This window comes from Hemitrygon akajei, chromosome 6 (genome assembly GCF_048418815.1).
Source record: "Hemitrygon akajei chromosome 6, sHemAka1.3, whole genome shotgun sequence".
Classification (NCBI taxonomy): Eukaryota; Metazoa; Chordata; class Chondrichthyes; order Myliobatiformes; family Dasyatidae; genus Hemitrygon; species Hemitrygon akajei.
This window is the reverse complement of record NC_133129.1, coordinates 44,577,412-44,599,225: the sequence shown is the minus strand read 5'-3', so window position 1 is coordinate 44,599,225 and position 21,814 is coordinate 44,577,412. Positions and strand designations below refer to the sequence as shown.

The 21,814-nt window shown below is 38.7% G+C and overlaps 1 protein-coding gene across 4 annotated transcripts in view; it reads left to right on the top strand.

Moving 5' to 3' along the window:
* Window positions 1–21,814, top strand: part of polk (polymerase (DNA directed) kappa) — a 69,346-nt gene that overhangs the window by 16,501 nt on the left and 31,031 nt on the right. For 3 of the 4 annotated variants that reach the window (XM_073048276.1, XM_073048275.1, XM_073048277.1), the window contains 4 exons: window positions 1,431–1,634; window positions 6,323–6,442; window positions 11,896–12,048; window positions 17,011–17,142. In XM_073048276.1, coding sequence (XP_072904377.1) covers window positions 1,488–1,634; window positions 6,323–6,442; window positions 11,896–12,048; window positions 17,011–17,142 — 552 coding nt within the window. In that variant the 5' untranslated portion in view covers window positions 1,431–1,487. Of the gene's footprint in view, window positions 1–1,430; window positions 1,635–6,322; window positions 6,443–11,895; window positions 12,049–17,010; window positions 17,143–17,892; window positions 17,983–21,814 lie in introns of those variants that run through there. The other variant, XM_073048278.1, reaches the window with a different exon arrangement.

The window sequence follows — 21,814 nt, the reverse complement described above, 5'->3', positions numbered from 1 at the left end:
TTCAGGGAATGCCTGTATATGGTTAGAGTGCTTAAGACTTTTGCACGGTACTGTAGTAATTTTATGTGTTGCATAGTACTGTTGCTGCAAAAAAAAGTTTGATGATAAACCTGATTCTGATATGAGTGTCTATTGTGGACTGAGAGTGGGAAGGGGACAAGAAGAGGGGAATCATGGTTGGGAAAAGGGGAAGGGGGGGAGCGGGAGACATCAGAGAGACATGCTGCAATGATAAATAAACCAATTTTATTTTAGAATCATATGACCTTGCCTGGTGCCTTAGGGCTGGGTGTTTCTGCACTTGTGCCACCCCCGTTCCGGTTCTCCTTTGCCACCTGTCCCACATCTCTCCTGTGATGCTCCACCCTCGCCATTTCCAACATCCTTTGCTCCCACCAGACTTACAAATTCACTGTCCACTCCACATTGCCAAATAGAGTACTGTGCAAAAGTCTTGGGTGCTCTACATATATCTATGCCTAAGACTTTTGCACAGCTCCTGTTCCTCCTCCTTGATGGCAACAATGAGAAGAGGACATGTCCTAGATAACTGGGGGTGGGGGGGGGGGGGTCCTTAATGACAGGTGCTGCCTTTTGACGATATCCTCAATGCTGGGAAGGCTAGTGCTCACGATGGAGCGAGCTGGCTGAATTTGTAACTTCCTGCCGCTTTTTTCCGACCCTGTAGTAACCCCTCCACTGACAGTACTGAAACCATTTAGAATGCTTTCTCTCCATGGTATGTCTTTAGAAATTTGCAAGAGTATTTGCTGACATACCAAGTCTCCTCAAACTCCTAATGAAATATAACCGCTGTTGTCCCTTCTTTGTAATTGCATTAATATGTTGGGCGCAGGGTAGATCTTCAGAGATGTTGACACCCAGATGGGCAGAGTAATGGCAGTTAGAATTTAATCCTGATAAGTGCAAGGTGAAGCACTTTAGGAGTACTGATATACAGTACTTAGTGAATGTTAGGGCCATGGGGAATATTGAGGTGTAGGCAGAATAGACTGTGAGAAACATTTTTTTTACTGGTGAAGGCTCCACGAATTAAAATAGACATGTGTTTGACAAAAGAACAAAAAAAATTTTTTTTATATATAATGCTTAAATGCATTGCCAGGGGTTGTAGTGGATGGAGGTTCAATTGTAGTGTAGTGTAGGAAAGTGGATACCTATCTGAAAGCATAATCATTAAGTCCTTCCTCAAACATTTTTTTTACACTGAATGACCTTAATAATGCTGTCATAGTAAATCTTAATACTACGACTTAACAGTAGAAAACAAGTAGAACTGCTGATGTTGGGTTCTGAATCAAAAGCCGGAATGGTAGAGCTTAGCTGGTCAACAATTTTAAAATAAGTCAACTTGTTTAATTTTTTGAGAATTGATCAGACTTCTTTTTTGTTTCTTGTTATTTATTTAGGACTAGGATATTGAAGAAGAGATCAAGGTACAAACAAATTGAAAAACAGAAGCTATCATGGAACGCACTGCAAGAGAAAATGAAGATAGCACCACTGCTAATGATGCTGGCATTCTGTCCAGAATAGGACTTAATGATAACAAAGCTGGAATGGGAGGTTTGGATAAAGAAAAAATTAACAAAATAATAATGGAAGCTTCTAAGGTTAGTTAAAACAGATCTTAGCAACCAAAGCAAGGCTAACCATTTTTCATGCTTTTCTAATTTGTGAGCTAAATTGTGTTTAGATGTTAAATCTAACCCTACTGATTTAAGTATCTGCCTAGGAAGGTTATGAGTGATGAATGGAATAGATTTTCTCCTTCCCTGCTGTTGTCAAAATAGGCTCAGCAGGTAATATTTATCAGAAGTGCACATGTGACACCCAATCATAAAACCATTGCATGAACTAATGAGTAATTCACCACTGTATTTTTCCTTCTGAAGCACTGTATAACCCAGATTCTTGTGAGCCTGCATTCTTAATGCATCCTGATTACCACTAATAACTTGTATGCCTGGCTGACCTTCCAAGCTCTGCCCTCCAAGTTTCAACTCATTTAAAGCTTTACTATCTTGTATTATAGAAACATAGAGAACCTACAGCACAATACAGGCCCTTTGACCCAGGATGCTGTGCCGAACATGTACTTTCTTTAGAAATTATGTAGGCCTCTATTTTTCTAAGCTCCATGTATCTATCCAAGAGTCTCTTAAAAGACTGTGGTATTCGCCCCCACCACTGTTACTGGCAGCCCATTCCACGCATGAAAAACTTACCCCTGACATCTCCTCTGTACCTACTTCCAAGCACCTTAAAACTGGAACCTCTTGTGTTAGCCATTTCAGTCCTGGGAAAAACACTCTGATGATCCATGATTATCTCACAAATGGTCCCAAATAGGCGTTCCAACATTTTTCTTGAATTGCCAAACCTCAAAAATATTATCCATGTATATGACTTTGCAAAGCCACTGAAAAAAATGTTTTGATAAATATACTTGGAAATCCATTCAGCAGCACTGGAACTTGCTTGTTATAGGGCATTGATATCTCGAGTTATATGATCAACAAGTCGACTTCACCTGTACAGTGATTTATTTTTAAATTGCCTTTAATAATATCACAAATTTTATTTCTCTTCTCTTTTGCTATGATGTAAAAACATGTGCTTTTTATCTAAATTACACCTAGGAATGTTGCCTTTTACAAGGCTGACCTGGTGTTATTTTGGATCAAACTGATTACTTACAGTTTGGACACTCATTAGAAATACTGTTTTTGTAATTAAACCCCCTTTTCATCTGCATTAATAAATTGATCAGCGTTTCCACCCTGAATTACTGCACAGAATATGCTTTTCTGTGAAAGAAAATCTAATTATACTCACTATAAGGATTAACAGAATATTTGGAATCCAACACATGACAATTGCATTTTAGCAGAGACCTGAATTTTGGCCTAACAAGTACAATTTACTCTCATCATTGTTTTGCTCTGGAAAAATACTGCCTTTTCACACCAACTAGGAAGAGATTTACCTCATGCCTAGCCAGAGAATTTTATTAGAACTCTAAAAATAATTTTAAAAATGGAAAAGTAATACTGAAAATGTTCTTTTTAAATTGAACAAAAGTATCATTGCCTCTGACTTACAAATTGATTATTGGGATCTGATTGGTTTGTGGAAATTATGAGTCAACAAATGAAAGCTGGAAGAGTTCTTAGTCAAGCAGCTTATGTGGAAAGGGAAACCAGTTAACATCTTGGGTCAAATACCCAGCCTCAGAACTGTGGGCAGTGGAGGGTTTGTTGTTTTCAAAGCAGAGCTGGCAGGACTAGTGAGGAACTATGGGGATAGGTTAAGCTAGATGAGGTGATGAGCAGCATGAGTACTGGCAGTTAACAAGACATTTTAAGGAAACAGCATGACTATATAGATCATGAGATTTTTTTAGAGTTCATGTTGAATCTCAACCAAGCAGAGGTGGAGGTTGCAGGTGGACAGGTCAGAAGAGAAATAAGATCGTGAATTAAAGTGACACACAACGGGACGTTTTTGGATCACCACTGCTCTTCTAACTGAATGTGAAAATCTTCACTGTAGAAGACACCATTAGAAATTCAGGAGTGTCTGCGGGCACAAGTCAGTGTAGTTGCTATTACAATGGCAAAGGTGCTTGGGAAACTGGAAGGTCTGATGGCGGGTAAATTACCCAGACCAGATGGACTCTACCCCAGGATTCTGAAAGAGGTAGCTGAAGAGATTGTGGATGCATTACTAGCGATCTTTCAAGAATCACTAAACTATGGAATGGTTCCAGAAGCGTGGAAAATTGCAAATGTCACTCCACTCTTTAAGAGTTTGAGGCAATAGACAGGAAATTATAGGCCAGTTAGCTTGACTTCAGCGTTGGGAAGGTGTTTGAGTCCATTATTAAGGATGAAGTTTCAGGGTACTTGGAATCACAAGCTAAAATAGTGCAAAGTCAGCAATAGTTTCCTGAAGGGGAAATCTTGCCCTACAAATCTGTTGGAATTCTTTGAGGAAATACCAGGCAGGATAGACAAAGGAGAGTCAGTGGGTGTTGTTCACTTTGATTTTCAGAAGGTCTTTGACAAGGTACTGCCCATGAAGCTTCAAAATAAAATCAGAGTCCATGGTATTACAGGAAAGATACTAGCATGGATAGAAGATAGGCAAACAGTGGGAATAAAGGGGGCCTTTTCTGATTGGCTACCAGTGACTAGTGGTGTTCTGTAGGGGTCAGTGTTGGGACCGCTTCTTTTCACGTTATATGTAAATGATTTGGATGACATAATTGGTGGCTTTGTGACCAGGTTTGTGGATGTTATGAAGATAGGTAGATGGAGGGGTTAGGTAGTGTTGAAGAAGTAGGGAATTTGCAGAAGGACTTAGACAGATTAGGAGAATGGGCAAAGAAGTGGCAGATGGCATATAGTGTAGGGAAGTGTATGTTCATGCACTATAGTAGAAGGAATAAAGGTATAGACTTTTCTAAACGGAGAAAATTCCGAAATCAGAGGTGCAAAGGAACTTGGGAATCCTCATGCAGGATTCCTGAAAGGTTAACTTGCCGGTTGAGTTGGTGGTAAGGAAGGTAACAGCAATATTAGCATTCATTTCAAGAGGACTAGAATATAAAGGCAAGGATGTAATGCTGGTGCTTTATAAGGAATTGGTCAGATCATACTTGGAGTATTGTGAGCAACTTTAGCCCTCCTATCAAAGAAAAAATGTGCTGGCATTGGAGAGGGTCCAGAGAAGTTTCATGAGAGTAATTCCGCTAATGAAAGCGTTAATGTATGAGTGTTTGTTGGCTCTGAGCCTCTACTTGCTGGTGTTTAGAAGAATGAAGGGGACCTCATTTAAACCCATCAAAACACCTAGAAAGAGTGGATGTAGAGAGGATGTTTCCTATTATGGGTGAGTCTAGGACCAGAGAGAACAGCCTTAGAATAGAACAACGTCCCTTTAGAACAGAGATGAGGAAGAATTTCTTTAGCCAAAGAGTGGTGAACCTGTGGAATACATTGCCACAGGTGACTGTAGGGGCCAAATCATTGGCTATATTTAAAATGGCGGTTGATGGGTTCTTGATTAGTAAGGGCATCAGAGGTTATGAGTAGAAGGCAGAAGAATAGGGTTGAGACGGATAATAATTCAGCCATGATAGAATGGCGAATTCTGCTCCCATGTCTTGTGGTCTTAAGGTGTTCCATAAGGTGATCATCTACTCTACATTTAGTTTCTCCATTGTAGAGGAGCCCATGCTTTGAATCCCAAATGCAGTACACTGGATTAGACCGCATGCAAGTGAATCACTGCTTCACTTGGACTGAATGTTTGAACCCTGGGTTATTATGTGACTCATGTATATTGATCAGGAAAGATGGGCTAATTGTATCATATGGTAATGTGCTTTATGGATAACACATGTATAAAATGCTCTCTGTACTTCTGGATTTACTAGGGTTATTAAGTAGGTATTTTTAACCTCTATAGTTTAACTAACAAAGAATTCACTATGTGGAATCACATATTTAGACTAGTTGATCATCAATTGACTATTTTACTTTCACTTATCTGGATTTACTCCTCCCTTTCTTCTCTCTATTTTCTTTTATGTTATATTAGTTTTCTCTTACATTGTGTACATTCTAGGCATGCTAGGTTGACACTGGAATGTATGGTGATACTTGTGGACTGCCCTAGCACTTCCTTGAGTGTGTTGATTTTAACAAAATTGACATATTCCACTGTATGTTTTGATGTATAAGTAACAAATAAATCTGAATTTTAAAAAAGGTGGTATTTTTCACATTGAAATTTGTTATGGAATCTGATTATCTCCGCTTTGCTAATGCCTTTCATGAGGAATTATGGTAAAATTAGTGACATTTGACATATAGTTACATATCTGTGCTGATTGCTTGCCACTATGATTTTTATTTTGGGTTCAGGTGACTAAAGTATTTCCAGTATTGGAAACATAAACATTCCCTTTATTTATATTCCAATCATTGGGAGAACTTTTAAATTTTTTTTTGTATCTGCCGGCTTTTACTACTTTCAATGCATGGACTCTTGATTGTCTGCTTTTCCATAATTTTGAGATTTTCAGCATTTGAAAAATTCACTTACCTTTCTTGAGTGAGCATTGACTTTGAAAACCAGCAGCTTGTCTTACATAATTTTGTATTAATTATAATCTGAGGATTATCTTTGTCAAAAAATGAAACCTTAAAATTGTTTTGTTTGTAATTAGATAGCCAGCATATTTGTTTTCTTTTTAACTCTAAATTTAGTTATAATTTCTTTTTGGTCCTAGGGATCAAGATTCTATGAAAATGAACAAAAGAAGGAACAACAGGTGAATCAACGTATTGAGAAAATGTTGCAGCAGAAAGTGCAGATTACAGAGCATCAGCTGAAGAAGCGTCAGCAGCAGGTAATTGGCAAGGAAGAAAGTAGAAATAAGCACATATTTGCTTCTGATCTCCAGTGGTTATATTTCACATTTTCAACATTTTTTTTCTCATTCACACTTTCTATTTATACTTCCTTTTGACAGATCAGCAATAGTTAATAAGCTTTCGTAACTTTCTCTGTCAGCATTACTGCCATCTGTCTCTTTCGGTCTCTACCCTATGACAGACATTGGAATGTAAAAATATAGAAGCATCAGCAGGCCTCTTGTGCCCCTTTGTCAGTTTAAATAGGGTCATAGCTGATCCTGCACCTCTCTGCATTAACCCCACATCCCTTGACTCCTTTGGTATCTAAATATCTATCTCTGTTTGTAATATACTGAGCAACTGAACATCCACAGCCCTATTGGGCAGTGAATTTCAAAGATTCATCATCCTCTTATGAAGAAATTCATTTCATCACTGCCTCTTATTTGGAGAATGTGACTCCTAATTCTAGACTCCCCAGCCAGGGAAAGCATTACCTTTGCTTTTATCCTGCAGTTTCATAAGAATTTTGTCTGTTCCATTGGAAACTCTATTCTTGTAAACTTAAGAAACACAGGCATATTCAGTTTCATCTTGCCTATAATGACAAACCTGCCATTCCAAATAATTAATCTGGAGAGCCTTCACTGTATTCCCTCCATCCCAGATATATGATTCCTTAGGTAGGGAAGCCAGCTATATTCAATACTTCAGTTCTGCATAATTAGTGGAATTCATCTGTACCCTTATATGCAGGATCAACAAGTGGTCAAGACATAAGAGAGTTGTATACCACAGAATCGGCTCTTTGACCAACCACATCTGATATAATCACTTAACCCATCTACACTCATCCCATTAGGTCTGCATCATTCTCTGCCTTACCTGTCCAGGTGCCTGACCAAATCTCTCTTAGACATAGTGGTTGTATCACAACCTGCTCAGTAGTATGTTCCAGGCATTTATTACTTTCTGTGTAATAAAGTAAAACTTACCCTCAAATGTCTTCTAAAGCTCTTACATCTTACTTTAAACCTACATCCTCTTGTTTTTTTGATATTTCTACCAAGGGAAAATGATTCGGACTTACTATGATATCTATGCCTCTTATAAGTTCATACACCTTTATCGGGTCACCACTCAGCTTATTTTGTTCCTGAGAAAACAAACCTTGTGTATCCAATCTGACCCCAGAACTGAAGTCCTCCAATTCAGGCAATATCCTGATGAATATTACACTCTCTCTGACACAACTTCTTTCCTACAGAGTGGTGATGAGAACTACACACAATACTACAGATTTGCCTAATTAGTATTTGGTAAAGTTGCAGCATAGCCTTCGAACTTTTATTTTCTGTTATGACCTATGAAGACAAGCATGCCATTTGCCTTCTTTACTCCCCCTCTACCTCTGTTGCCATTTTCAGGGAACTATGGACTTGTACTCCATTGCCCCTCTATTCATCAACTTTCCTGAGAACCCAGCCATTTTTTATATATGTCCCCTACTTGACTTCCCAAAATGCAATATTTTACACTTCCCTTATAGCCTTTCTAGTTGATTGCTGAATCTAGATATTATCATCCAAGTGTATCTAGACACCAAACAATCTGTCACCATTTAAAAAAAATCTGCCTTTCTATTTTCTCGGTAAAATAGATTACCCCACCTATTAGTCTCCAGTGATTTTGCCCATGCATCTGTATTCCCTGATGCCAATCTGCATCCTCCAGAGCCCCCTCCACCTATTGCACGCTACCTTGGTCTCTGTTTTCAGCTCTTATTTCAGATTTCCTGTACACATGTAAAAGAAAGTTAGCATAAGCTTTTCTTTAAACTTGCTCCTAATTTAAAAAATCAAATTGAATTTGTTCATTTTTTGCAAGTGATCAAAGTTTCATCAGCAAGACCACCATTTTATCAAGCAGAAAGCCACTTAGTTCAAAACAATTAAGGGTGGAAGGAACACATCAGTGAACCAGATTTTTATGATGACCGGGTAGTTTCTACAGTCACCATAATGAAAACTAGATTTTTTTTTCAAATCCCAGATTATTCATTTAATTTTACATTTTACGGATGCCCTATTTTTCCCCATGCAAATTCCATGAGTGAACTTTATTCCTTATCTTGGATTTCTGGGGATATTTATGAATTCCATGAGGGATAATGTCCTTAACTCAAATGTCCATAATGTAGGAGCACCTGAATTCTTTTAATAACGGCAGCAATTCCATTAGATTTTCTTTTGTTTACATTGTTCTTGGTCCTGATTGGTTTTGTATATTCAGTCAATCTGCTGTATGTGGTATCTCATTGTGTTACCTTTTTCTGAAAAGTATGACACTATTTTTCTGAAGTAATGCATAATGGCTTCAAATGAACTGTAGTTCTTGGTAGTGTCTCTAAGAACTGATTAAATAGATTTTATAGTGAATTCCTTGCCAACTAAGTGAGCGAGAAAACTTTGATTAGTCATACCCTCGTGGCATGAAGTAGATCATGTGTTTCAACTTTGAGGAACTTGCAGTGAGCATCCAAGGGGAATGATGTTCCAAAATCATTCACATGGTAACACACAGTTCTTTCATTCCAATATTAATTATAGTATTTGAAACCCTGTGGTAAAAGAACTAGTCAAAGCTCATAGTGGACTTCATTATTTTTAAAACTTGATCTGAGTTTTTGCCAGATTGTCACAAGTTAAGCAGGATCAAAAATATAATCAAGGTTGGTCTTTAATATGTCTTCATTTATCTTTGGCAATACTTTTTTTCTGAAATATAAATGAACAGTTTATTTTGTTTTGGAAAAGGACCAACAGCAGTGGATTATGTGACTGCCATGTTTTTTAAGCATATATTAAAATAGTTGTGTTAAAGAATTGAAAAATAAGTTGATTTATTCTGGTATTAAAATAGCATTTGATAGAAATTGTATCTTATGATTAATTGATTATTATTATTGGATTCTGGAACTTTGAGGAATAAAGCCAGATTAAAGATTAAATCTTGTGTCAAATTCTTATGATTATTTTATCCTTAACTGTTCATTATAGTATGAATGCTTGTTTTTTTTAAATTTGAAGTTAATTTTAAAAAACTAATTCCATTTTTTCTATATTCTGGAGGAACCAGCTCAAGATAGATAGTCTGGCATGATTAGTGAGAACTAGTTTCCTTTGTGAATCATTTGTGTGTAATGGAAAGTTATGTAGCCCTGAAATATATTTCAATCAGAACTGGACCCTGTCCATTCAAAAGTTATTATAAAGCAACTTGAAAGCATTTGGAAACATTTTCATTTCCCCTCCTCCTTATTTTAGGGTTTCAGAAGTTATTTGTAGTAACCCCAGTTGCTGACTAGAATTTGATGAATTGGTGATCTGTAATAATTTGAATCATAAGCAAGTTTTTATGTCCCTGTTTATGGCATGTGGCTTAGAGTTGGCAGTTTTCTGAAACTGTCCCTTGGATACTGCTTCAAGTATCATCAGAAAATAATATTATCAATATTTATCAGAGAAGAACCAAACCTAAGATTAGCATTCAAGATTTGTAATGGGTGATGCATAGTAAATAATTAAACTGATATTTGTGCACTGCAAAATGCTGTGCAGATAAGAAATCTAAAGGGACTGAAATATTAGGTTTTCTGGTAGAATAGCATTAAGAGGAAGCTTGAAAATTGATCATTTGGTGAAATACCAATTTAAGAGTCAAGATTGCCATGAAAGGAGATTGATGGACATATGTTATAAACTGTTCATCTTGCCCATTCTAGCTAAGTCTTTCACTGTTGGACATTCAAGTCCTCTCATAAAGAAAACCATTGAGATTTCTTACAGGATTCTGCAGGGCGAATGCAAGGAAGATGTTTTCCTCATCTGAGGAACTGTAGTCTAAAAATAAAGGGCATGTTATTTAGGGTTACAAAGAGGAGAGTTTATTACTAAAATGGTGGTACATCTTTGGAATGCTGTACCAGAAGGCTGTGGAAGCTCAGCTAATGAGTTCATCCAGGAGGGAGATCAGTGAGGAGGGATGAATGTCCAAGAATAAGGGCCAGGAGGGAGATCATGCAAGGATATGTGCCATTCGTCTCTCCCCCCACCCCCTCCGATCTCCCTCCTGGCACAAGTGCTACACCTATCTCTACACCTCCTCCCTCACTACCATTCAGGGGCCGGAAACAGTCCTTCAAGTGAGGTGACACTTCTCCTGTGAGTTTGTTGGGTGCTCCTGGTTTGGCCTGCTGTATATTGGTGAGATCTGACTTAGATTTGGAGACCACTTCACCAAGCACCCACGCTCCAAAAAACGAGGGATCTCCCAGTGGCCACCCATTTTAATTACACTTCCCATTCCCATTTCCCTTCCAACATGTCAGTCCATAGCCTGTACTGTCATGAAGAGACCATACTCAGGTTGGAGGAACAACATCTTATATTCCATCTGGGTAACCTCCAACCTGATGGTATCAATATCGATTTCTCTAACTTTTGGTAAGGCACCCCCCCCCCTTTGCAATTACTCACTCCCTTTTCCATCTCACCTCATCTCCTTACCTGCCCATCACCTCACTCTGGTGCTCTTTCCCTTTTTCTATCTTCCATGGCCTTCTGTCCTCTCCCATTAGATACCCTCTTCTCCAGCCTGTAACTCTTTCACCAATCAACTTCCCAGCTCTTTACTTCACCCCTTTCCCCTTCCCGGTTTCACCTGTCACCTTGAGTTTCTTCCTACCCTACCCCCACCCTCTAGCACTGACTCCTCATCTTTTGTTTCTTCAATCCTGATGAAGGGTCTCAGCTCATACATCGACTTTTCTCTTTTCCATAGATGCTATCCAGCCTGCTGAGATCCTTCAGCATTTTGTGTGTGTAGGCACGGTAGATGGTGTTCACTCCAGGGTGGAAATGTCAAATACTCAAGGGCATAAGTTTAAAGTGGGAGGGAGAAAGTTCAAAGGAAGTTTGCAAGGCAAGCTTTTTTTTTGACAGGAAGTGGTAGATGCCAGGGAGAAGGTAGAAGCAGATATGATAGCAATATTTAAAAGGCATTTAGACAAACTAGGAATAGAAGCATACAAACCAAGTGCTAGTGAATGGGGTTAGTTTAGGTTGGCATCCTGGTTAGCAACTTGTCTGCTGAAAGTTTGTTCCTGTGTTCAATGCTCTTCAATGTTCTGACCTTTTTCAAAATTTTGACTTCTGTTAATGTCTCCAGTTTTTTGTCCTCCAATGAAAACCATCCTAAATTCTGTGGTTTCTTCACATGATTGGTTTCTCTTTGCAGGTACCATTCTAATCCTGTGTGTGGGAGCTATGACAAACAAACAAAAACTTAGTACAAATATATGTATTTAGAGCCTAGATTGCATAACCAAGAACATCATTATTTTGTCTAAAATGAATGTAATATTTGACTTCACCTAATTATCCAGGTGGATCGAATTGTGATTGAATTAAAGAAGAACCGTGATCTTAGTCGCACAATTGTACATATTGACATGGATGCTTTTTATGCTGCTGTGGAGATGAAGGATAACCCCGAACTGAAAGACAAACCCATGGCTGTTGGATCAATGAGTATGCTGGTATGGATAATAATAAAATAATAATGCTTAGATTCCTATATTTTGGAGTAGCATCAAATTATTGAGTTTTAACTATATAGCTATTTGTATGTAGATTATGTGTTTAATATCTGAATGAAAGGTATTAAAATATCTTAATAGCTTACAATATCAATATACAGTGCAGTATTATTTGGATGGTAAGTTTAAATGTATCCACATTAATATTAAGTTTGTAAGTTTAGTCATTTGCCAAAACTGGAACAATGAATGGTATTTGTGTTAACTGCATTGAATTGACAAAGTGGTTATTGTACTATGTGAAACAAAAGTCAACTTACACTACCTCTTGTAGTTCCAGAGAATGCTGTTTCTTGTACCAATATACTTTTTATTCTGTTTTTAAATCCTCTTCCGTGTATATTACCACTTTGTTTTTAATTGCATGGATGAGGTTTTTCCCGCCACAGAGATAATGAAATATTGTGATAAACTTTGATTAATATGCAGTGAGTACATAGGCAAAGAGAATTGGATTACACCAAGTTCAAATTTAATTGTCATTCAAACATACATGAGTACCCATGAGTGCAGCCAAACACAGCCCCAGTACTCTGGGACCAAGGTGCAAAACACAATACCAACAGTCATACATTGCACATACTGTATAAGACAGCAGTAAAATATATAGTCCGTCCCTGAGTCCATAAATGTTGCAGCAGCCTGCAGTCGAGCACAATATAGCTTGTCTTCTCCTGAGCAAGTATTAGACAGCACCGACTCCAGCATGTAAGCATACCTGATAAGCATGACATTTCAGGTTTTCAAGAAATGTCATAGACTTGAATCATTAACGAGAGAAAATCTGCAGATGCTGGAAATGGAAATCCAAACAACACACACAAAATGCTGGAGGAACTCAGCAGGCCAGGCAGCACCTATGGAAAAAAAGTACAGTCGAAGTTTCGGGCCATGTCCCTGCCGAAGATGCTGCCTGGACTGCTGAGTTCCTCCAGCATTTTGTGTTTGTGACTTGAATCATTAAGTCAGTTTCTCTCTCTATAGCTGCTGTTTGACCAGATATGTATTTCTATTATTCATCTAATTTTAGATGAAGACCATAATTAAACCATGAAGAATCATAATAGCATATTGTTTTGTTTAAAAATTACAAGAGTTGAGTTGTCCTTTGTAACTCCATATCAGTTGTTTATCTCTAAAGTTAAACTAGGAAAACCTAAGACAATTCAAAATTCTTCATATTTGTATAATTTAGTTGGTGAAGCTATACTGGGTTTCTCCACATAAATGCAGGGAATTAGAGTTTAAGATTTATCAGTGTTGCCTTTATATTACACCATATTTTTGTGCACTAAGTGATTGAAGTTAAATAAAAATACATCAGTGGCAATGGAAAATCAAGTACAGCTAAACCCATGATCTATGATTTTATATTTTGTTCACTCTTTGTTGACGGACTTACTGACGTAGAGCAGATTGAGTATGAGCTTTGGAAATCTGAAATAAAAACAGAAAATGTTGGAAACACTTAACAGGTTAGGCAGCATCTTTGGAAAGAGAAACATGGTTAACATTTAAGGTCAAAGGCAATTCATTAGACCTTAATCCTAATAAGTGATAAAAGTCACAGATTTGAGGAATTCTGCAAAAGAATACAAGTCAGAGCAACTGCCCCTTCTCTAGAAAGGCTATCCACGTACTAGTCAAATTGCTCTTCTGGATGCACTTTAAAAATCCCATTCTGTCTAGGCCTTTAACACTAAGATATCCCAGTTGATATTGGGGAAGTTAAAATCACTTCTTATTATAGTCTGTTATTCTCAAATATTTTTGTGAATTATCTAAATTTCTGCTCCTTAATCTCCTGGGGCTAATGGGAGGCTGTAGCAAAGTGATGCCCAACCCTCATCTTTGTTTTTGTTTCTGAACATATGGCCTCATTTAAAGTCTTCTAGGATGTTCTCCCTCATTTCTGCAGTAATTGAACTTCTTAATTAATATTTCAATGTCAGCTCTGCCATTTTGTGCATCTGACACCCCATCACCACATCTTCCCCCTCTGCTTTCCGCAGAGATCATTCTCTCCATGAATCTCTTGTTCCCTTGTCCGCTAGTCTCTCCCCTCTGATTTCCTTTCAGGCACTTATCCCTTTCACCATCCCAAATGTTATAGCTGGAACTATACCTCCTCCCTCACCACAATTCAGGACCATAAACAGTCCTTCCGTGTCATTTATTGCATCTGGTGCTCCTTCTGTGGCCTCTTCTGCATTGGTGAGACCTGATGCTGATTGAGGGATCATTTTGTGAAGCATCTTCAATCTGTCATCTGTAACAACCAGGACTTCCTGGTGGCCAACTTTTTTATTCTACCTCCCATTCCCACACTGGTATGTCTGCTTCTGGCTTCCTCTACTGCCAAATTGAGGCTAGAAGCACCCCTTATTCCATCTTGGTAGCCGCCAACTTGACAGCACCAGTATTAATTTCTTGAATTCCAGTAACCACTCCCCTCTGCTTTCCTACCTGCCCCTGCCCAACTTTCTTTTCCCTTAATCTTCTAACCCATTACCCCTTCTCCTTCCCCTCCCATCTTCACAACCTGCTATCACTACACTTTCCCTCTTCTGGTTCTCCACCTCCTCCCTTTCATTCCATGGTCTATTGCCCTCTTGTATACAGATTGCATTGTTTTCAACCCTTTGCCTCTTCCATCTATCCCCTCTCAGCTTTTCATATCAATCCCTTTCAACTGCCTTCCACACTTACCTACGTTCCCCTCTCACTTGGACTCACCTGTAACATACCAGATTGTGCTCTTCCCCTTCCCCACCCCCTTTATTTTGAGTTTTGCCCTCTTTCTTTCATCCTTATGAAGGGTTTCAGCCCAAAATGTCAACTGTTCATTTCTTTCCATTTATGCTACCTGATCTACTGATTTCCTCCAGCATTTTTATGTGTTGCTCCCATTCCAGCATCTGGAGTTTTCTTGTTTTCTCATGTGCTAATCAATGCTCTTGGTTAATTTTCCTTAATAGTCAGACTTCTTGCATCAAGATAGATGAATTTAACCTAGTATAACTCCCATATGCATTGTCACACCAATGTTACTGTATGCTCAGTCAACTAGAGTGGATTAATTTTCCTTCTATATTTGGATCTCTCCTCAACTGTACATATGCTCTGTCTAATTAGTTTAAACTTTCCACAAAAGTACTAGCACACCATCCTGTATATACAGGATTACAGTGTGTACACATACTGTCTTCCCCCGAAGCAATGCTGGTGATCCAGAAATCTAAAACCCTCCTTTGGTACATCCCCTTATGCAAACTCGTACCTTGTTATCCAAATACCAGTTCCTATACAGTACTGTATTTGATAGCACATGGGACTGGAAGTAACTTGAGAGGTATGGCATTTTAGTCTGCTCTCTAAATTCATGTTAAACCATCTCATCCCCTTTTGTTTTCAAGCTATGTTGTTTGTGTCAATGTGAATAACTATCTTCTGTTGTTTACACTTCCCCTCGAGAATGTCTTCAAGGCATTCTATGACATTTTAACCCAATTTCCCAGGAGGCAACACACCATCCTGGTCTTGTATTTACATTAGCAGAAACACCTGTCCCCACCTATTCCCCTCCCTGTCAAATTCAATACTTTTGCACTCGGATTCTTGCTCCTCCCTCTTGTGTAGCTGAGGCACTGACAGTATTGTTTCCTCGGTTCTGGTTGCATTCCACAGAGATGCATTCACTCCCACTGTATTTGTTTGACATTTCTCTGATGACTTGTCTGCTTCCTTTCCTCTGTGTCATATATTCCTTTTCTGAAAAAAATGTGCTAACCGAGTAGCTTAGATAGATAGATAGATAGATAGATACTTTATTCATCCCCATGGGGAAATTCAACTTTTGCATTGTAGTGCATTCAGCAGGCACCAAAACTCCAAGGTACAATATTTAAGCTGGAAAACTGGAGGCTCTATATGCTTGGCAGTACAGAGTGCCTGTGGTCGTGCAGGTGGCAAGGAGGCATTTGAAATTACCATGTGCTGACAACTATAACACGGGACTGAGCGAGAGGGAACAGACTTGTATTAGTATAATATCCTCCCCAGTCTCTCACTTCACAACTTTGTAGAACATAATCATGGTTATAATACTGAGATTTATTTATTTATTTATTTATTTAGAGATATATCATGGAACAGGTCCTTTAGACCCAACATGCCACACCACCCAGCAGCCCACCTATTTAATCCTACACTAATCACAGGACGATTTATAATGACCATTTAATGTACCAATGGCATCTTTGGACTGTAGTAGGAAATCAGAACATCTGGAAGAAACCTATGCAGTCACAGGGAGAACGTATAAATTCCTTGCAAGTGTAGCTGGAACTGAACTCCAAACTCCAACCCTCCAAGCTGTAATAGTGTTGCACTAACCACTTGCTACCATAGCGCCTATGCGGACAGCTTCCCTATTTTCACAGAAGAAACTCATACAAACAACAGCAGAGAATTGAACCTGTGAATTTACTGTGAACTCCTTTGCCTGACAGTGGTACTGCTCACAAGAAGCATATGTGAGAATGCAGACCTCCATAGACTTGAAGTTATGGAGTTATTCCAGTTTGTAGGCCTTTGCACACTGCACACTTATTCTACTTAAATAGCAGTATCACAGCAGATTTGCATTTTAAATTTACCCAAAGAAATATTTCTAGTCATTTGGATATGATTATTCATCACACTGTTCAATTGCTTTCTAAATATGCTTTAAAGTGTGTTGTATCCAACTATTCTAAGTGTTTAATAATTTAATGATAATGTTTATTTTAAAAATCTATACACTTTTAGCTTTATAGAGTTTTATGATAGTATTAATTTTGGCAGATAGCTGTTGTAGTTATGAGAGTTGTTTATCTAATACAATAATTTTTATTCTTTTAGTCAACATCAAATTATCATGCTCGGAAATATGGAGTACGTGCAGCTATGCCTGGGTTTATTGCTAAGAAGCTGTGTCCAAATTTAATTATTGTTCCAGCACACTTTGATAAGTATCGAGCAGTAAGCAAAGAGGTGTGTCTAATTTTCTGGTAATATTCCATGGTTTTGTTTATTGCTGTTTCTGCTAGATTTGCCTGCTATATCTTTACTATAAATTTACCATTGCTTTCCTTGTATTATTTTCCCATAATTTAAGATATTTTACTTATACTTTCATTGTAGTTCTAAAATATGAAAAATTCCCAGTAAAGTATCTTAGTAATATTTTTCTATCTTGCTTTATTTTTTGTGTACTAAATCCAAATAATTGTTGCAAAGCTCTGTGCACATTTTCAACCATTTATTAGGAGTAAATAGGGAACTGTTCAATCTCACCACTTCTACTATAGAACCTCCCACTTTGGTCATCAATCTGCAGAAAGCACAGGACACTTGAGTGGTGCACATTTAGAAGCTGAGCTCGAAGGTATCACTGATTTGTTTACTGAAGCATATGTCAGGTCCTTGGACTAAATATTTGCAAAAAAAGGTCATCGATCTGCCTGCACAATACTGCTCCCCCAACAATAAAGATTCACAAAGAAACCCTGGAATACCCAGACCACTTTTCAAATATTAAAATAAAACACTGATATGTATGATGAAATTCAACATCACCTAAGTGCACCAGTATAGGCTATCACCTATTGAGGTAAAATATTCAAAAATCAAGTAATCAAGCTCATTTTAAAAAAATCATGTGTATCAAGGGCAGTAGAGTATATTCAGAGATATGAGCCTCATCAGCCAATTCCACAGAAAAATTATTGTCAACCCCTACAGGACTGCTTAAGAAGAAGAAGAAGGATTTAGTCCTGTAGAGCAAGAAGAAAAAATAAGTTTGTCTATTTCCTTAGAGGAAGACTAATGAAGGTAGGATATTTGATATCGTCTACACGGGTTTTAGCAAGGTTTCACATCAAATTTCCATTGATTCCAAACCAGATCTATTTAAGAATACAGGTTTTCCCCACTATCCGAAGGTAGAGCGTTCCTATGAAACTGTTTGTAAGCCGAAATGTCATAAAGCAAAGAAGCAATTACCATTAATTTATATGGGAAAAATTTTTGAGCATTCCCAGACGCAAAAAATAACCTACCAAATCATACCAAATAACACATAAAACCTAAAATAAAACTAACATATAGTAAAAGCAGAAATGATCTGATAAATACACAGCCTGTATAAAGTAGAAATATTGTAGGTACAGTGTAGTTTCACTTATCAAAATCAGGAAAACAGCAAGCCAAAATCGATTTGGAGAAAAAAAATTGGCACGTACACGCATATGTGCGTACATGCATGCACACGTACACGCATGCGTACACAACTGCCCGCACAAGGCTTCACGGTCATGGTAGTCTTTCTCGGGGTAAACACACATAAAAAGCAGGTGTCTTTTTTTCGTAAAAGCGAAACTCCTCTGGTTAGCGAAAACAGGTTATTGTTATATGTTATTTGGACTAATGTAGGTCTTTCGTAACAGCGAGCTGTTGTAAAGTGAAAGTTCAAAAAACAGGGACTGCCTGTATTCCATCCAGCTCCCTTCCGCTACATTTTCCCCATAGCCTTGTTTTTTTCATTTCTATGCAGTGGTCCCCAACAACCGGGCCGCGAGGAAACGATATGATTTGGCGATATGAAATTATATGAGTCAGCTGCACCTTTCCTCGTTCCCTATCACGCCACTGTTGAACTTGAACGCACGCGAGGTTATTACCCATGCGAGGTCATCAGTCGGACAATAATCTACAACTACTTGATGAGTAAAAAACAAATGTTGCTTGAGAGTTTCTTTGTAAGAGATGGTAGGGGGACATAAAAGGCAGAACGATGATGATTACGCAGAGACAGCTGAGGCCGAGACTGCAAAAAAAAGGAAAACTTTCCTTTAACAGAAAATACGACGAGTCGTACATAAAATATGGCTTTAATGCGATCGGTGACTCGCACGCTCCAAGCCCTCTGTATGTGATATGTGGAGACAACCTGTCTAATGAGACAATGAAGCCCTCGAAACTGCTTCGGCACCTTGAGTCCAAGCACCCATTGAGTTTTTTGAGCGGAAAAAACGTGAGCAAACGGGACAGAAGCAAGTGCTGAGAGCCACCACCTCCACAAATGCTGCTGCTCTGAGAGCGTCGTACTTAGTGGCTAGCCGTATTGCTAAGGCTAAGAAGCCTTTCACTGTTGGTGAAGAATTGATTCTGCCTGCTGTCAAGGACACGTGCTGTGACCTGTTGGGAGAAGCTGCAGCTAACAAGATGGAACAGGTTTCTCTTTCAGCTACCACAGTTTCAAGGAGAATCGATGACATAGCGGAGGACATCGAAGCACAGCTGTTGGAACGGCTTAACAAGTCACCATGGTATGCCATCCAGGTGGACAAGTCTACCAATGTCGACAACAAGGCAATACTGCTGGTTTATGTGCGATATATATTTCAAGATGATGTGCATGAGGATATGTTGTGTGCACAGCCGCTGCCAACCAACACAACTGGGGCAGAACAATTCAAGTCTTTGAATGACTACATGTCAGGCAAACTGACATATCATTCTGTGTTGGAATATGCACAGACGGGGCTGCAGCTATGACTGGACGGCTGTTCTGGTTTCACTACCCGAGTCAAAGAGGTTGCTCCTGAATGCCAGTCTACACACTGTCATACACAGGGAAATGCTGGCTAGCCGAAAAATGTCACCTGATCTTAACAGCGTATTGAATGACGTTGTTGAAGTTATCAATCACCTCAAAGCAAAAGCCCTTAACTCACGTCTGTTTGAGCAGCTTTACAAGGAAATGGATGCAGAGCACAAATGCCTTCTCTTACACACTGAAGTCTGGCTATCAAGGGGTTGAGCCCTGGCCAGGGTTTTTGAGATAAGAGAGCCGCTACAGAGATTTCTTTCAGGAAAAAAGTCACCACTGGCAGCACATTTCAGTGACAAGGAGTGGATAACAAAATTTGCTTATCTGTGTCACATCATCTACCTGCTCAATGAATTCAATTTGTCACTTCAGGGGAGAATGACAACTGTCTTCAAGTTGCAGATAAGTTGTCTGCTTTCAAAGCCAAACTGGATCTGTGGGGACGGCGAGTGGGCAGGGGCATATTTGATATGTTCCCAACATTAGCTGGGATTTTGGGAGAGACTGAGGCTGCACCATCCTTCTCACAGCTGGTGCGCGATCACCTATCTTCGCTGTTGATAGAATTTGAGATTTACTTCCCAACCACAAATAACCCAAGATGTGCAAAGTAATGGATCCGTGACCCATTTGTGAATGTTCCTGGTGAATCATCTAAGTCAGCGCGGGAAGAAGATCAACTCCTCGAGCTTACAGATGACGGTGAGCTGAAAAGTATGTTTGACATTAACATCTCTGCTGGCATTCTGGATGAAAGTCAAGGCTGAATATCCTGAGATAGCCACGAAAGCACTGAAAATGTTGATTCCATTTCCAACATCATACTTCTGCAACGCGGGGTTTTTTGCAATGAATGCAACAAAGACTAAATTGTGGAATAGACTGGACATAAGGGACTCCCTTTGAGTATTGCTGTCTCCCATCACCCTTCGATGGGACCATATTGTTGCAGGGAAACAAGTCCAGGGCTCCTACTGATTCAGCGATATTGGTGTGTTGCAATGATTTTACATGTTCATACGAGGAAAATATGCGCTGTGTGTTTAATATTAAATTTGTTAGATAAATCTTTTTAGAAACGAAATTGAGTGTATTAGCCACTTATAAATGAATTATAGTTGACTTATCACCTATATTCCAGCCGTGATTAACCCCCCCCCCCCCAGTCAGCCGGTCTGCAAGGATATTGTCAATATTAAACCGGTCTGCGGTGCAAAAAAGGTTGGTGACCCCTGCTATAAGGGACAATAATCTCACAATAATGTTACAGTCATGCAGCAGGACAAAAGCCTTTCAGCCCACAGAGTCCATGCCAACTATCAATTATCCAACTAAGCTGTTACTAACCTCATTTCTCCCATGTTTCTATTAGTCACCTACAAACTAGGAGCGATTGGTAGCAATCAATTAACATATCTGCTTACACGTATTTGGGATGTGAGTGAAAATTGTGTGGTTATGAGAAAGTACAAATTCCACAGACACTACACCAGAGAACATGATTGAACCCAAGTAACTGGAGCTATGATGCAGCAGGCCCACTAGTTACACCGCAGTGCCACCCTTGAACTCTCAAAGACAATGACTGTCAATAGTAGATTGATTAAAATAAAGTAGTTGTGTTCCAGAAGCATTTTTGAAGGGAATGGAGGGATATTGATCTGTGTAGGCAGAAGGGGTTAGTTTAATTTGGTATCACACTTGGCACAGACTTCATAGACAGAAGGACCTGTTCCTGTGCTGTACTGTTTTAAGTTCCTATTTTCTAGGTAAAATCAGAAATCTTTATTAAATGGCTAGAATGGAAGAAGTGCTGATACTTCTGAGGTTGTAAAGCCTGAAGATATTGTAGGGATAGGCAAGGATGAATACTGGAAAATTTATATGGATTCGTGATAAAGTCAGCAATTCTGCAAGTGTCGCTAAATGTGAACTGGTGTGAGTTAAAACAGGAGTTTTTGATTACTTCAAACTTATGGATGCTAAAAAGGGAGAAATAGATGAGGAAGAAATTAACTTTTTAAGATAAGAAGATAAATACATATTTCAGGG